This window comes from Neopelma chrysocephalum, unplaced genomic scaffold (assembly GCF_003984885.1).
Source record: "Neopelma chrysocephalum unplaced genomic scaffold, ASM398488v2 Primary Assembly neopelma1_123, whole genome shotgun sequence".
NCBI classification, from domain to species: Eukaryota; Metazoa; Chordata; class Aves; order Passeriformes; family Pipridae; genus Neopelma; species Neopelma chrysocephalum.
The window spans coordinates 105,129-121,967 of record NW_020897785.1 but is presented as its reverse complement, the minus strand read 5'-3'; the positions used below and the strand labels follow the sequence as shown (position 1 = coordinate 121,967).

The window sequence follows — 16,839 nt, the reverse complement described above, 5'->3', positions numbered from 1 at the left end:
GAGGAAATTCCTGGTAGCTGCCAGGTCCTCACCTCCCAGGCTTTCACCCCATTACACAGTTGCCAGTTCTGTTGTTCAGGGCTACAGAGCTGGCTGGATGTCCAAGACCACCAGATTTCCTCCCTGTAGGTTCCTCTTCACAAGAACAGACGTTATAACACAGCTCTCATCCTTCTGTTCAGTCCCAAATTTATCAGCAAGCAAAGAGGGAATTTGATCCCTGCCCATCCAGACTTTATCCTCAGCCTGTAAGACTTGAGCTTTGAAGGATGCTGGGAAGACTCAGGCAGGTGTGGAGCATGTGGCTTTTTCTTCTTCCACCTCCCGCTCGGCTTCCACGCTCAAAACTTGTATTTTTTATGTTTTCAAGCCCACTGCTTTCTCCTGTAGCCTTTTGAGCTAAATCAGTTCACCCAGAAAGGGAACTTCAGAAGGCCTGTTCCCTGCACATTAGTGGGGATTCCTACCCATTAGATAGGAATGAAAGGAGTATGTAACATTCATGGCATTGAAAACATCTTCTTGGGATAGCCATGATGCCTGGAAAGTGAAGAGTTTGGAAGTCTGAAAGGGTGGGACAGTCTGAGATCCAGACACCTTAGTGTGTGTAGAGGTGTAGAGGGTCTGTAAGCTGCTACTAGACCTGCAGGAGGTCTGGGCCTCTTTTCAGGTGATGTGTGATTCTGGAGAAAAGGACGCTCAGGGGGAAGCTTCTCGCTCTCTGCAACTCCCTGACAGGAGGGGGGAGCCAGGGGGGGCCCGGCTCTGCTCCCAAGGGACAGGACAAGAGGAAACAGCCTCAAGCTGTGCCAGAAGAGGTTCAGGTTGGGCATCAGGAAGAATTTGTTCACTGAAAGGGTGGTCAAGCATTGGAAGGGGCTGCCCAGGGAGGTGGTGGAATCCCCATCCCTGGAGGTGTTCAAGAAACTACTGGACATGACACTCAGTGCTCTGGTCTGGTTGACAAGGTGAGGATCAAAGGTTGCACTTGATGATCTTGGAGGTCTTTTCCAGCCTAAATGATTCTATTTTATGTCTCTGGCACCATCTGAGATGTGCCAGGACAGCTGAGACGTCCTTGCAGACAGGAGGCAGTGGAAAGGCAGTGGAGCAGAAGCCGAAAGGCGAGAGAGGGAGCAAAAGGCAGTTGTGTCACCCACTGCAAAAGGCAAGAAATAGGAAAAAACAGAGATATAAGAGAGGCAAGAGGAGAGGAAAACCTGGGGCATACTGGTGTGAGCTCACTGGGATCTGGGACGCTGCTGGTGGCAGCAGGGGAGGGCTGATGAGTTTTCTCTCTCTGCATTTCCCCGCAGTCGGCGTCTCGCCGTGTCGGCCTCTCCTGTGCCAACTGCCACACGACCACAACCACGCTGTGGCGCAGGAACGCCGAGGGAGAGCCCGTCTGCAACGCCTGTGGACTCTACATGAAGCTCCATGGGGTAACGTGTGGATCAACACAGTGATCTCTGCTCTCTGTGGGAGGGTGCCCACAGCACCAAGCCGGGAATGGGGTTCTTCGCACAACTCTGTGCTCTCCTGGAGCTGTTTTTCTTGCTGTCCCTTTAAGTTTTAGCGCCCCTCAACATCCCGGTTATACTGGCAAGGAATGCATGCAGGGCATTTCTCATATACTCATTAGGTCCCCTTTGCAACAAAGTCTTAAAGCCTAATAAAACCAGGTCCAGATTCTTTCCACCTAAATTCAGGCCCAGATTCTTCCCACCCAGCTCCTCCACTAGGGTGTCAGATCCCAGCTACAACTTGACTGTAGACTTGTCAGGGACTGATAGGTGACTTTTCTTGCAGAAAAGTCTAGATAATCTCTTCCTGTCAGTGAGGGCTTTGTGTATTGATGTCACGTGTGATATATCCAGAAGAGTCCTGCTGGAGGCCAAGGCACAGCAGGACTTCAAGACACAAATCTTCAGCCCTTCTCCTACCAGTCAGTGACAACAGAACCACTCCCATGGCAGATTCAGAGGCCTTCAACACCCTGGTGGTTGCTTAGTGGCCAACCCCAGCCCATGGCAGAGGGGTTGGAACTAGATGGTCTCTAAGATCCCTTCCAACCCAAACCATTCCAGGATTCTATGACTGTTGCTCCCAGTATTTTTATACACTTTTAAATACAAGAAAAATCATATAAAGCAATAAATAATTGCTTTATTTTCCTGTATTTCTTGCTTGAACAGTTTGTACCCGACTAAATTTGCTTTCAGTGATGTTCAGTGACTCAGAGTAGATGGATTCATGAGAGACAGGCCAAAGCTGGAAGACAAGTGGGAAGCCTTACCAATTATTCCTAGAAATCCCAGCACGTTTCTCACTATCCCACTTCAGTGGGATCAGCTCCTAAGAGGAGTCACCCCATACAGGCTTGGTACCTTTCCCAAAAGCAGGTATTAGTCAGAAAGAATGTTTTTGTTCTGAGTTATACAGAAAATTCAATAAAATGAGTTGTAGTTCCTTCTGGCCTTAAAAGACTCAGTACCCAAGGTGTGAACTGCCTACCTATTCCCATTTGGATGCACACCTTGGAGCCTTGACATCTCTCTTCACACAGAAGAGACCAGGGAATCTGGGCTCTATCTTGTTGCTGTTTCCAGTTAAATCACCTGGTTTTCATGAAGCCCACAAGGCAGAGCTGGAATCACGTTCTCCTAGATGACCTTAAGGACCTTCAGAAACCAATGGGCTTGTATACTTTGATCCACAGGTTCCAAGGCCTTTAGCAATGAGAAAAGAGGGCATTCAGACGAGGAAGCGCAAGCCGAAGAACCTTAACAAAACAAAGACACCAGCAGGTGAGTGTTGAACAGGAGGAGTCTATGATATGTGTACAAGTTTGCATTGTGTTTCTGACCACACTGTCTTGTGAGTTAGAGATCCAACCACAAAACGGGCTGATTTTCCAGAAGAAATGGGGAATGTCTGAATGCCTTTCAGCAGCAACAAAGCCCTTCCCGCTACTTTTTAATCTATTTTTACCACACTAACTTCTTGGTGGGTTGGTGGGTGGGTACAGCTCTGCACTGAAAGGTCTTTGGAAAGAGCCTGGTTTTCCACCTGCTTTCTCCCAGGCCCATCCAGCAGCGAGAGTCTTACCCCGACCACCAGCTCCACCAGCAGCAGCAGCAGCGCCACGACAACCGAGGAAATGCGGCCCATAAAAACCGAGCCCGGGCTCTCATCTCACTACGGGCACCCCAGCCCAGTTTCTCAGGTACAGAGGGGAGGTGATGGCAGTGGGACAAAGATGGGAATTAGGAGAGTACACTTGGGGAGAAGAAAATCCTCAAAATGTTACTTAGGTACCTAGAGGTAAGTACCTGACAGGAGCTTACAAGAAAGATGGAGAGAGACTTTTTACAAGGGCCTGGAGTGACAGGACAAGGGGGAACGGCTTCAAACTGAAAGAGAGTAGGTTTAGATTGGATATTAAGAAGAAATCCTTCTCTGTGAGACGGTGAGGCAGTGGAACAGGTTGCCCAGAGAAGCTGTGGTTGCCTCATCCCTGAAGTGTTCAAGGTCAGGTTGGATGGGGCTTGGAGCAATTTGGGATAGTGGAAGGTGTCCCTGCCCATGGCAGGGAGTTGGCACAAGATGATCTTTAAGGTCCCTTCCAACCCAAACCATTCTATGATTCTATGAATCTCTATGGAAAAAGGTTGCTTCTTTTCACTTCAGGGGTCTAGGAGTTCACAGTGAGAGATTTATCCTTCAGGATGGGGTAAAACCCCAGATTTTTATCAATTAGGCTTTTTAATGATGTGTGGTTGTTCTGAACAGACAACAGGAAGTAGCAGCTTTTTTTAAAACATTAAATTCTGCTGTTTGAAAACATTAAATTCCTTCTAGTTGGGCAGCTCTACATGTCCCATAGCAGAAAAATACCCATCACCTTTCTACGATTTGATCTGTCTTGAGCAAGGGAAACCCTGGCATTATTTCCCTACTTTCTCTGCACTGGTTGGCTGAGTGTTGGGTGATATGAGCATGAGGGCAGAGAGCTGCAGGGTAAAGTGGTGTGATCTGTACCACAGCCACCACTAGATGTCTGCGGACCAGCACAGTGTGAATTCACCCAGATGTTTTCATTTGAAAGCCAGAAGAGTCCAAGGCCAATGAAATTTTAAGCCTTGGGAAGCAAAATGATAATTTTTGACATTTAAAAGAGAACCACGTGGCGTGTGTGCAGCAGTAGGAAAGAACAGGGTCTTTCCCTGGAAGTATTCAACCCCAGGTTGGACAGGGCTTTGAGCAACCTGGTCTGGTGGAAGGTGTCCCTGCCCATGGCAGGGGGGTTGGAACAAGATGGTCTTTAAAGTCTCTTCCAACCCAAACCATTTTGTGATTCCATGATTCTAGAAAAAGAAGGAAAGAGACTGCCCAAGGTATCACACATAAGCTGCAATCCGCAGCAAATCCAGAGGCATTATTACAATAGCACCAGCCCACACTAAATGGATTCACATGTTCCTCTATGGTTGGAACCTTTGTTCACAGGATTCTCCTTTTTCCATAGGCATTCTCAGTCTCTGCCATGTCCGGCCATGGATCCTCCATTCACCCTGTGATCTCAGCTCTGAAGCTTTCCCCGCAGGGTTACCAGTCAGCCATCAGCCAGTCTCCCCAAACCAGCTCCAAACAGGACTCCTGGAACAGCCTGGTCTTAGCTGAGAACCACGGGGACATCATAACTGCATAACCTGGGCTCCCACCCACCAACTTCAGGCTGAACCGCTCAAGAGATGAAGAAGATGCCACGTCAATGCTGTTTCCCACCTCCCCTGCTCTCCTGCCTTCTCTTTCCTTTGTGAGATGTTCCAGCAAAGAGGTAAAGAGGACTGATCTGAGGTCCAGGAGAGCTCTAATGAAGCAGAGAAGACTAAAATCTCAAAGTACCTACTGGATATGAAGCATTTTCCCCAACTTTAAATGAGCCTCTCTATTTGATTGTCACCACCTTCTATGAAACAGAAACACAGAGATGGACCCAGTTCTTGAGTTTTATTTAAAAAGATCTGACATTTGAGACTCTGACAATGGTGGAGCAGAGACACTTCTTCTGTCACCATCCATTCTTTCCCTGACCAGAAGAAAATGCCACTTTCTTCTCATTACCCAAATTCTGTGATCTTCCACCAAATGGAGCCAGTTCCAGAACAGCTTGCTGAACAGACTTCACTAGAGATTCTTTAGTGGCTTTAGTGGATTTGATATGATCTAGGGCAGAGAAAAAAAGAGACACCTCCCCCTCCTCAGCTCACACATGTAGAGCACTATCTTTATTTTCCTAGATGGTCTGGAAAGCTGATGAATGTCCGTATTTAATAGTAACTCCTTTCCTATTTATCATTATGAAATCATGGGACTGTGTTTCCAAGAGGTTGTTGGCTCAGCTTGGAGAAGGTCTGTCCAAAGTCAAAGCAGGATTTTGGAAGAGAGAACCTGCTGGAAGCAGGTAGAAGAGAGATCCACATTGGTAATCAAATCCTGGAGGAAATGGCTGGGCTCTTCCCTTATGGATAGTAACAAGCCAGGCTTAGAGATGATTCAAGTGCATAGCAAGTGAAAGATGCTTTTCTAACGCTGCTGTGCCATTGCTTTTGAGACAGATAATTTAATTATTTTGCCTACTTTTATGTTGGTTTGGATGTCATTGATGAAATCTGACTGTCACTTCTTTTTGGCTGTACTGTGAGTGCCCACTTTACCCCCTAACAGCTGGCTCGTGACCATTTCCCACATCTAATCCTTTAGGATTTCACCTTTGGCAACAAACAAAGGCTCCAGCCTCTAATGGAGGTGGCAGGGGCTGTTTTCTTTACCAAACATGTGCACAGACTTGCTTGCCTGCAAGAGAAGCGTAACTCCATTCCTGCATGAGTACTAAACAAGACTTGTCTATTTTCTTGCCCATAAGGCTCTCAAGAACCAGGGAATCGTAGCAAATGGAGTTGGAAGAGGTGCTGAGAGCTCACTGACTCATTCCCTTTTCCCAAAAGGATCAATTCTGCCTAACCCAGCCCTGCCTACTCTGTCTTTACTATGTGCTTAACAAACTCCAGCATTGCAGATGACACAGCTCCCCTGTGCAGCCCAAGTGCTTCACCAGACGCTTGCCATGGTGTTTTCATCAATATTTGCAAGGAGAGACAGCTTTGCCTGTCTAGGCAGAGAATTTTTGGGAGACCTTATCCTACAAGATTCTCCACCCTTGTTTCTGTCCACTCCCAAACTCTGTTCCCCTTCTTGTCTTCCCAGCTCCTCTCTTTTCCTCCCTGCATCCAGAACTCGAGTATGGAACTACCAAGTGAAAATTTCTAAGAGGGATTGTGCATCCCTCCCAAATGTGCCATCCTCTGTCTCCCACTGTTCAACATTCCCACAGGGAGTGTTTCCACCCAAACACCAGGTTTGGTGAAGAGGAAAGCCACGTACAGGTTTGAAGCAAAAGAAGGGCATTGTGTTATCTTTGTCTGAACTTACCATTTTCCTCCTTAGCTTCTCTAAGGAGAAGGATTCAATTGGACTGGTCATGAGAAAGACTAGGACTGGAGTCACAGCAGAGACCTGGACCCTTCCACATTCCCTCTGCTCTCCGTAACTCAGATTGGCAGGGATTTGGAGGGGTGACAGAGCCTCCGCGATCGCTAGAGAAAAACACCATGGCAATGGTGCCATGGGAACGGCTGGATGATGTTTGCACCAGAGTTTCCACCCTGCCTTGCTGGGCTAATGCAGTGTTTAGCCTCATTAGTGCTAATTACAGATGAGGAAAAGACATTTGTGAAACATGAATAAAAATAAATGAGATTCTGTGATTCTGCTCAGGCCTGGCAGGCTGCAGAGAGGAGGAGAAATAGCATCTAAAAATATGAATTTGAGGTGAAAACACAAAGGTGTTTCTCTGTTGGCATGAAGATTTTTAACCAGCCTCCTCCTTGAACTAAATTCCTTTGTAAATGACACTTGAGCTCTCTTGGGATCTGCCTGTGAATTCCTGGCCATAACAGAGCACTACAACATCCATGAACCACTTGGCTCATGCACATATTGCAGATACCCAGAACTACCCTGGATAACCTGAGAGGAAGGGGAGCAGGCAGCCTCCTGGAGAGGAGCTGAAGTCCAGATCAACCACCCCCCCCATTTCTCTTTCCATACTGAGGCTCCCATTGGTTCTGCCCACCCTGCCTTATTGCTGTGCTCCTCCTCCTTCCCTCAAAGCCAAAAATCCATGGTGGAATTTTTCTCCTGTCGTTAAAACACTCCAAGATGTCATAAAGGACTCTGCTTGCAATGCCAGAGGGGAAAATCCCTGCAGAACATAATTGTGGTTATGCTCCCTCAGGTTATTTAAATGACCACAGCAGAAATTTATTAAATGGTTTTTAGCCTTTCTCAAAGCCTTAAAAATAATTCTTGAAACAGAGTGAGAAGCATTTACAAGACCCTAATGGCAGAACAAGATGTCTGCTTTCAAAAGGTGAAGCTCTGGGGGCTGTGAGAACAACTTTAGGCTTAGAGGACAAGTACTTAGAGGTCGAATTCAGCTCTTTTGTCCCCCTATTTGCACCAGAAGCAGTAGAAGTTTGGCTGCACCTGGTTCTGCAGTTCTTTTCAATCACCCAAAACTGTTGCAAAGCTATTTTTGATCCAGGAACATTTATTCTGGCCAACATTGATATCAAGGTGCTTAGAGACTGACTTCAAATGCAGCACCATCATTTTAGGTGGTGTACAAACTCACCATAAATGACAGGTTCTCTCCTTCAGAGCTCGTAATGATCAAATTACAGAGTAATTTAAATCAGAAGGGATGAGATCAGATTTCTCAGGGCCCAGCTCAGGCAACTTTTGAATATTTCCAAGGATGGAAACCCTGCCACCTCTCTGATTTCGTGTTCCAGTGTTTGACCACCCTCATGGTGCAAATGTTTTTCCAAATTAATGTTAGATTATAATAAGAGGCAGAATCATTGGTAAATTGATTGCTCAGACTTGGGGAGTCCCAAGCAACAAGTCACTGTAGGAGGTTGAACATTGTCTCAAAGCCCTGGAATCACACAAAGCCCCTTCTCAAAGGTGGGAGCTGGGAAGGCCAATGTAGGAGGACAAACTCTGGAAGTGACAGATGAAGGGATACTCAGAAGACAAGAGGATAAAAGTGCCACCAACTTTCAGGACACTCAGCTCCTTCTAGCAGGAGGGGTAAATCACAAAATTCCAGGTTCCACCTGAGCTCTGCTTTCCTGCCCATGATGGGGGGAGCACTTCGAGCCTGCTTTGGTAATTAAACTAGATACAATTATTAGAGACCCAGACAAGGTAATTATTGCTATTATTATTGCTATTATTGCTGGAGAACCTTGTGAGGACCGTTCCAGGCCAGGTCCTCCACAAATGCAGGACTGAGAACTATCCCTGCCCTGAGGAGAGAGAGGGAAGAGCCCACTCCTGCAAAACACTTCAGCACGAATATAAATGCATTTGTGGGACTTGCTCCCATAGAGATCATCACTAATCATGAAAATGTTGATGCTGAAAAGTTTTGCAGCACAAGGTTTGGTTATGTCAAACCACACCTTGGCAATGGCTCAGTGGCCACCAAAGTGAGATGAGCAGATGAAACCCAGGATGGGGAGACAGGGCGGTAAAAAGGTCACTTAACCATTTCCAAATGTCTTTGCTCTTTGTGGAAGTGCAATATCTTGATTCACTTCAGCTATTCTTTGTAAACTGATCAGAAGAGATCCTTGGATCACTTGCAATCTTATGGGCTTAGATGGAGAGGGTGCAATCAGGAGGAGCTCAGGAATATTGCAAGGGAGCTTTAAAACCAATCACCAACTCAATGTAACATTGAAGCTGTGACTATGTTTTGTTTTGCCTTTTTTTTCTCCCCATGTATAAAGTTTGAAGCTTCCCAGGTCATCTGGGAAAGTCTCATGGAAACAGACACTTCTTCGTAAGGGGGAGAGGGAAACCAACCAACTGAACAAGCTGTAATTATTTAAAGATGTAAAAAAATATCTATTATGAAGTAGTATGGCTACCAATCCACGTAACTTCTACACCTTTAGAACTAATGGAAATAAAACAATGACAATAAAACCAGAAGGTTTCTGCTTGACTCTGTCTGCCCTCATGGGCTTTTTGGAGAGGGATGGGGGTAAATGATAAGATATTAAGTGCACCTGGAGAAGAAATGGTGCAGTGGGTCATGTTCCAGGATGGAATTACAGTGATTTTAAATCAGAAGGGAAAAAGATCAGGTTTTTCAAAGCCCTGTTCAGTCAAGTTTTGAATATTCCTAAAGATGGAAATCCTACCACCTCTCTGGGTTCCTGTTCCAGTGTCTGATCACCCTCATGGAGGAAATGTTTTTCCAAGTCACAGAATCATAGAAAAACAGAATGTTAAGGGATTGCAAGGAATCTTGAAGACCATCCAGTTCCAACTCCCTGCCATGGGCAGGGATACCTTCCATTATCCCGGGTTGCTCCAAGCCCTGTCCAACCTGGCCTTGAACACTTCCAGGGATGGGACAGCCACAGCTTCTCTGGCCAACCTACTCCAGTGTCTCACCATCCTCACAGTAAACAATTTATTCCTAATATCTGTTTCTCCTTTAAATGTGTAGCCACGTAAATGTTAGACTATAATGAGAGCTAAAATCTTTAGTAAATTAATTGCTCAGACAAGCAATGAGTCATTGCAGGAGATTGAATATTGTCCCCAAGTCCTGGAGCCACACAGAGCCTCTTCTGTAGAAGTTGGGATGGCCAATGCAGGATGAAAAAATCTCCAGAAGTGATAGACTCAGCAATGGAGCAACTCAAAGCCAGGATAGACCAGAAATGTCCTGGGCTGCAACTGCTCCATCCTGGAAGTGTTCAAGGTCAGGTTGGATGGGGTTTGGAGCAACCTGGGATAATGGAAGGTGTACCTACCCATGGCAGGGGGTTGGAAGGATATGACCTTTTAGGTCACTTCCAACCCAAATCATTCTGTGACTCTGTGATTTTAATGCAAGTGAGGAAAAGCACCGAGTGTGTTTTCCATGGAGCTGGGAACACCTCTAATAGCAGAGAGGGAAAAAAGCCCCTCAGGGCACTCTAATAGCACTCTGATTTATGGGTTTGGTCTTCTCACTAACATTTTTTCAATCAGTAAGCTGTTCGCCTAAATCCTTTCACCTGAACTCAGAGGCAACACCCTCAAGCCAAAATCACTTTTATAAGAGTTGTGCTCAGCCACCCCCACCCTCCGCAGGAGCACAGCCCCCGCACAAGCACCCACCCTCCTTCCCAGGGCGCCCAGCTTCCTTCCCAGTCCAACCAGACCCTCGAGACCGGTACAACAGGTGGGGCGAATGAGGTCAGCACCTGAAACCCACCCATTCCTACCCAACCAGCCAACTGGGAGCTCTCTTGATATTTGGGGGGAGGGCCCTCCTCCCCCATGAAAGTAGGTGGGTGGAAGGGGTTTGGTTCAGAAGGGTCTGCTGGGAGTGGGTACAGGAGACCGTGAGAGTGCTGAGGGAGGTGGCTGGGGGCAGAGGAAGAGAAACTGGAGACAAAGGAAGGACTGTGGAGCCTGGAGGAGCAGTAGGGGGGGAAGGCTGCCCACCCTCCTCCCTGAACGGATGCACAGGGTTGGCCTGGGGAGAGCTGCGTCTTAAAAGCTGGATGTAGGGATGTGGGGGTTTTGGGGAGTGCAGTGGGTGCCTCCACTGCCCTGGGGAGATGTGGGTGAGAATGGGGTTGGAATTCAGGGCTTGGTTGTTTTGGAGAGCTGCAAATTGGTGCTTGGCTGGGAGTGAGGAGATGGGAAGCTCTGCACCCCTCCGATTGCATGTGGAGAGTCAGGGCTGTGCCTTGAAATCCCTGCAGGAGCCTTGTACAGGGGTGTAAGGTCACAATGGGATTTTCTGCCATCCCTGGGTGCAGGTGAGCTGGCAGAGCTGGCTTGGGGCGGATGAACCTGGGCAGCCTTGACCTTGCTCTGTTCTGCTGTGGGTTCCTGGCGTCTCTCTGAGTGCAAGGACTGGAAACGAGCCCATACAGGGGGGGAGGATTTCTCCTGGAAGCCTGGCTCTGTGCCTCAGACCTGTAGAGGTACCAGCTCAGGTGGTCATGCTCCTGGAGAGATGGGTGTCATGCCCTGCAGAGGGCTGGGGATGGTCACCCTCCTCTTCCTCCTTGGAGTGGGGAGCATTTTGGAAGAGACTGAAGAAGGTGAAGTAGGGAGGTCCATAGAGAGAAGGGGATCAGAGACAGCAGATGCTGGTTATTCTGATGTCCTGGGGAACAGGGCAGTTTCTCCTCTTGAAAAGGAGCATTTTTCTGCTGTCAGAGGGGCTACAACTGGGGGAGTGTGGGCATTAACACATTATAGAGTGCCCAGCACTTCCAGTCTCTCACAATGAGACTGTTAAGAACTGAATCAGCAGCTGCCTGACATGAAGCCAGTGCCTGGATAATCAGGGCAGACCCCTTGGATGACCTGTGTCCAGCAGCCAAATGCTGCTCCAGGGATCCAGACTCCTCCTGGTGCCTTTGGCAGCACAAGCATCTCTTTAGCTGTCTCTTAATCTGCCCCTTGATCATCACAATATGCAGATTTTTTGGGGTGAAACCGGAGCAGGCCTGTGAATAATTATCCCATGTCCTTGAAGACAGAGGACTAAAGCTCAGTCTCTTACCCTGGTAAAGCTGGTTTGTGTGACCACTTAATATCTGTACCTGGATCTAAGACACTAAATTAATGTTCCCTGACATGTTTTTCTTTTGAGCCCTTCTGAGAGGGATTTGGTTTGTGCTGCAGCACAGGAAGGCTTTTACAGGCCTTGCCTGCTTCCTGTTGAAGATATTCCCACACCTTGCTGCTCCTCACAGCTGTACTAGAAGTTGTCCCTTCACTATGGCAGGAGCACGTGGCACTGGAAGTTTTGGTTTTAGTCAATCTGAGCCGATGCAAACATGGGCTGCTGTCTCTGAGCCAGCCCAGGCAGCAGAAGAAGCTGAGATGCTGGAATGAGGTGGGAATGGCTTTTCTGGTGGGGGACCATGCACAGGATTGCTGTTGATTTTCACATCAAGCTGTCTCAGAACTGTGCCTCAGAGCCTTCTACTGAGTGCTGTGGAGCTTGAAACTGAGCCTCTGGTCAGTGCTGGTCTCTGGGAGAATTGGCACCATGGGATGAAAGCCAGACTGAGCTTTCCTGGTCCTGGAGCATGCTTTCCTGTACACCCAGTCCTGGCAGAAATCCTCAGAAGAGCTGCAAGTGACTGGGATTTCATGCCAGAAATAACTCCTTATATACTGGTGTGACTTCCTGGAGGGAGCCACAGGATGCTGTAGGATGGTGCTGCTTCATCTCCCCCTCATCTAAAGTCTTCTGATCCCAGATGCTGTTAGTAGAGTGTAGGAATGCTCCCTAACTGGTTACATCTCATTGCAATCAGTGGGAAAAGCAAGGGGTGGAGATGTGCTAACTCCAGAGCAGCACTTTCCATGGTGGCTGTATCAGGAAAAAGATGGGTCACTGGCCTGTGCTGGTTCTGGGTCATTAATCATAAAATCACTGAATTATTTGGGTTGAAGGGACCTTAAAGATCATCTAGATCTCGCCCCATGCTGTGGGCAGGGACACCTTCACTAGACCAGGAGAAAGGACTTCTGGAGATCCCCAGGCCAAATTCCTGCTTGTGGGGTGAAAAACTGCCATTCGAGCAGGTTGTTCAGGGCTGTGTTTGATTAAATTACATGTATATTCCCAGGGATGAAAACTCCTTCAGCTCCCAGGTCCTCAAAGAAACTTAAGGAAAAAGACTGGGGTGAGGAGGCAGTGGTGAGCTCTGACTGGTTTTGTGTATTTCTGAGTGGCAACTTCCCTTCAAGTTTAGGGAAGAGTGTGAGAAGGACCTGCTAATCCCTCAACAGCTGCTGGAGATGCCAGAGGGCCCATCAGTGAGGAAGTTCCAGCTGCTGACCTCCCCTTTTGTGGGACAAGTGGTGGCCAAGGTGGGGGGAAGCAGCCGAAAGATCAATGTGAATGACCTGAATGCCCTGAGGCTCCAGGATTCCCAGGTGAGCCGTGCTAAAGGATGAGCTTATTGATCCCTGACAAGTCTCAGGGGAAACCACCCTTGTCCTGCATCTGGGTCACCGAAGGTGCAGAACCTGGGAGTGTTTCCCTCAGGGTTTCCCCTGGCTAAGCTGAGATGTTTGTGCTGTTGATACATATATGAGATGGTCACACTGGGTTGGTCCTGCTGGAGGCTTCACTTGCCTGACATCCCTCAGATGATGATTTGGACCTGACTGGCCAAATGCTGGTGTAGCCCTAGCTCAGATTAAAAGTGGGAAGCAAAATGAGAAGCACAAAGTGCCCCCAGCAAAAGGTGGTGAGGTGAATCAGAAACAATGATGACAGATTTCATAACCCCGAGTGTCTCTCCTGGTGTGTCTCTTTGGCCTGACAGAAACCTCAGTGGGAAGATTTACATTGGAGTGGCATCTGAGCACATTGTGCTTCATGAAGACAAGGGATGCTCTGATGGGAATGATTCAGATGCTGGTGAATCCTGTGTTCAGGGTGGGGTGATGTGCCCTCTGTCTAAAAGAGGTTGTAGAAAATAGTCACTTGTATGGAAATAGCCAGAGGAAGTGTTCCTCTCTGTATCCCCAGTATATCCCTGAAAATGTTCCAAGTCAGGTTGGATGAGGCCTGAACAACCTGGTCTAGTGGAAGAGGTCCCTGCCCGTGGCAGGGGGTTGAAATGAGATTATCTTTAAGGTCCCTTCCAACCCAAAGCAGCCTGTGATTCTATGATCCTATATGGATCCATAGTATAACCCACCTCTTTCCTCAGGTTCATGGGAAAAACTTGTACCTGGCATTTGTGGCAGCTGAAGGTCCCTCAGGACCAACTGCAGAAGACACAGTGCTGCAGAAAGAGGCTGCTGCTGTGGCAGGTTCTTCTGTCCAGGGAGGGCAAGAACAGGTTTGTGCTCCCCATCCCCAGGACGAGGAGCTGCCGGAACTCCAGCACTCAAGGTCTGAAGCCCCAGATGCAGCAGAAGGTCCGGGCCACTGGCTACGCTTCCACTTCGGCTTGTTCGGCAGCATCCGGGCAAACGAGTTCTCCAGAGCAAACAGAGCCAATAAAAGGGGGGACTGGAAGGACCCTGTACCCAGGTATTTTGTGGAGCCCTCTCTCTCCCTGCCTCTCATTCTGGAGAGATGCTCTTCTATCCAAACTAAATTTGTGTGGGGATGCTCTTAGCCTTGATTTTTTTTCTCTGATAATTCCTAAGGTAAGTAGGCACGAGAGATGCTGTGAGTGGGTGTGGGGTGTGTTCAATCTGCAGTGGAATTGTGGGATGCATGTTGCCTGCCAGCTTGGGGATCATAGTACCAGCTCTGTTAATATTTTTCTCTTAGAGAAGTTTTAGGATGCCAGGCTGAATCATGCCCTGAAAATGCCAGTTTCTCACAATTAAGTGTTTAAAAAAAGCCTTGGATGAATGGCAAACGTCTAGGGCAGCTGGAATCACTGTACTTGTTAGGGACACACTCCATGCACCACATCCTGCAGTCTTTTAAAGGATTACTTCATTTCTGTGCAAACATTTTTAGACACAGTTTTTTGTGCTACTTTTGGCATTGGTTTCCCTGATCTGTGGACCCTACTGCTGGAGCCTTGGTCGTCCAGGGACCACAGGGCAGGAGAATGAATCCACACAACCTGTGGAGAGTTGTTCACCACCAGGTTTTGTGGCTGAAATCATTAAAAAGGCTACCTTACCTTGAGACAGTGGCCTGGTGCAGAATAGGACAAATGGTTCAAGGATGTTTCTGATGAGACATTTCTGCTTTTCTGCTTCTCCCAGGCTGATTCTCCACTTTGAGAGCGGAGGCTTCCTTGTTTTCTACAACTGCAGAATGCACTGGTGCTCCTCTCCAAGGGCTGATCCTGCTTCTGACATCCTGTCCATGGAGTTCCACCGTGGCCGGGCACTGGATGCCCTCCGTGCACCCAATCCCATCAGCTACACCCTCTTAGACCAAAGATATTTTTCAGGGCTGGGTGAGTTCCAGGGAATACTTGGCAGAGCAAGAAATGGAGGAAGGTGGGTGGGATGTCTGCAGATCCAGAGCTGCATGTCTGAGAGTTTTACTCCTTTGCCTTGTGGCTTCTGGTTCATGCAGCTGAGGGTACATGGTCATCTTCAAGTTCTGCTTCAAGGGTAGAGGGAAGAGAACTCTGTCCAGTCCAATCCCAGCTCTAAGTCTACTCTTTGCATGCCACCTCTGAAACAGGGAATGACATTGTTGGCTGTGATCCTTGAGGGAGAAGTCACAGATTGGATCCAGAAGTCTGCATTATCTTGATTAGAAAAACCCTTATTGTCTCCTTATTTCTGTCCCTTTCCAGGGAACATCATTAAGAATGAGATTTTGTACCTGGCCAAGATCCACCCGCTAACACAAGGCTCTCTCTTGGCTCCCTCGGATCTGGAGCGTCTGCTGGACTGTGCCCTTCAATTCAGCTCTGACTGGCTGCACCACAAGCTCCGTGGCCAAGGGCTGCACCTCCGGATCTACCAGAGGGAGCAGTGTCCCCTTGGCCATCCAGTGATGAAGGGAACTTTTGGACCACTGGGTGCCTTTAAAAGACTTACGTGGTGGTGTCCTCAGTGCCAGCCTGAGGTGCTGCCGGGGGACGGGGATCCTTCTCCAGTCACAGAGTGACCTGGCTTTGCATTCCTCCTTTCCTGGAGGATGGTAGGTGATGTCTCAACCACGCTCCTAATGGCCTCGAGGAGGTCTTCATGGTTTCTTTGAGCTGTTGAGTTTGGTTCTTAGTGACAATGAGCTGGCAGAGTTAAGTGCTCAGTGGAGGTCACAGGACTTACTGCAGCACTGAGTGGATGCAGAAAGTGGTAAAGTGGTTGTACGTGTCTTTTTTTTTCACAATGAACAGTGTAAAAGAGTTTGACCAGGTATTTTGGTCACCCTGTTCAGACCACAGGGGATGGAAAGCGTAGACTGTTGAGCAGGTGTTTGCTGTGGTCTGAAGTGACCCTATCCCTTGACCCCAGTGGAGTCAGCAGAACAGAGTATATCCCACTGCCTAAAAAGCTTGATTAATTAGGAATTAAATAATCCTGCCTCTGTTTGGAGCCGAATACCTGTGTGCTGGGTGTGCTTAAATGTGAGGGGCTGTTCCCTCTGTCAGATCTGACAGGAACAGCTCTCTCCTTTCAAGGGGACAAAACCTATGTCAGCAGTGCTTGGTGGGGCTCATCTTGTTCACGGGTTTCAGCTTTGTGGCAAACTGCCAAATCCAGATCTCACTGTAACAGTAAAAAAACACCTAAAAATACTGTGTGTGTGACAGAGATTGCATAAAATTTAGGATCTCCAAGGAAACCTGCAAGCAGAAAGGTTTGGAAATAGAGATGAAACCTTCTTTATTGAGCTATGTCTCTGTATATGCGGCAGGAGCTGCTGCTGTTCTCTCTCTGTGGATTTGGGTTTATTTTAACAAATTGTTTGCTTGAGCAAAAAAATAAAAGCTGGAAATGGAAAACAGTGTGTCTTTTCTGGTAGTTTCTTGGTTAAAAACTGAGGTGTACAGGGAAATTTCAGCTACCTGGAATTGATTAACAGCCAGCTGTGTGGTGCTGCTTGTAGAGGATGATACCAGCAGCTTTCCTCAGAAGTTTGTTTTAATGGGAGCTGGATCTAAAGATGTATTGCAAATCAACTGGGAATGCTAGAGGTAAACCCCTCTGTTTTAGGCTGCTGCTTCCCAG

General features: G+C 47.8%; 2 protein-coding genes across 6 annotated transcripts in view; both read left to right on the top strand.

The window, feature by feature from the left end:
- The window catches only part of GATA4 (GATA binding protein 4), a 30,577-nt gene extending 21,454 nt beyond the window's left edge, over positions 1-9,123 (top strand). For all 4 annotated transcript variants that reach the window (XM_027697820.1, XM_027697821.1, XM_027697819.1 and 1 more), the window contains 4 exons: positions 1,317-1,442; positions 2,720-2,807; positions 3,084-3,226; positions 4,529-9,123. In XM_027697820.1, the coding sequence (XP_027553621.1) occupies positions 1,317-1,442; positions 2,720-2,807; positions 3,084-3,226; positions 4,529-4,711 (540 nt within the window). In that variant the 3' untranslated portion in view covers positions 4,712-9,123. The remainder of the gene's footprint in view (positions 1-1,316; positions 1,443-2,719; positions 2,808-3,083; positions 3,227-4,528) is intronic.
- Positions 9,124-10,374: 1,251 nt separating this feature from the next.
- On the top strand, positions 10,375-15,816 carry NEIL2 (nei like DNA glycosylase 2). 2 transcript variants are annotated; one of them, XM_027697823.1, is made up of 4 exons: positions 10,375-10,479; positions 13,890-14,215; positions 14,911-15,107; positions 15,456-15,816. In XM_027697823.1, exons 1-4 carry the CDS (start codon positions 10,474-10,476, stop codon positions 15,770-15,772), a joined length of 846 nt encoding a protein of 281 aa, XP_027553624.1. In that variant the 5' UTR covers positions 10,375-10,473; the 3' UTR covers positions 15,773-15,816. The 2 variants fall into 2 exon arrangements, with proteins under 2 accessions (XP_027553624.1, XP_027553623.1); XM_027697822.1 differs by lacking the exon at positions 10,375-10,479 and adding an exon at positions 12,888-13,104.
- The last annotated feature ends 1,023 nt before the right edge of the window (positions 15,817-16,839 follow it).

Bases quoted from the DNA above. Each gene is read 5' to 3' on its own strand.
- NEIL2 (XM_027697822.1), top strand. From the start codon at position 12,967: ATGCCAGAGGGCCCATCAGTGAGGAAGTTCCAGCTGCTGACCTCCCCT. The intron at 13,105-13,889 runs GTGAGCCGTGCT...CTCTTTCCTCAG, and splicing joins TGAGGCTCCAGGATTCCCAG to GTTCATGGGAAAAACTTGTA. The intron at 14,216-14,910 runs GTATTTTGTGGA...TGCTTCTCCCAG, and splicing joins TGGAAGGACCCTGTACCCAG to GCTGATTCTCCACTTTGAGA.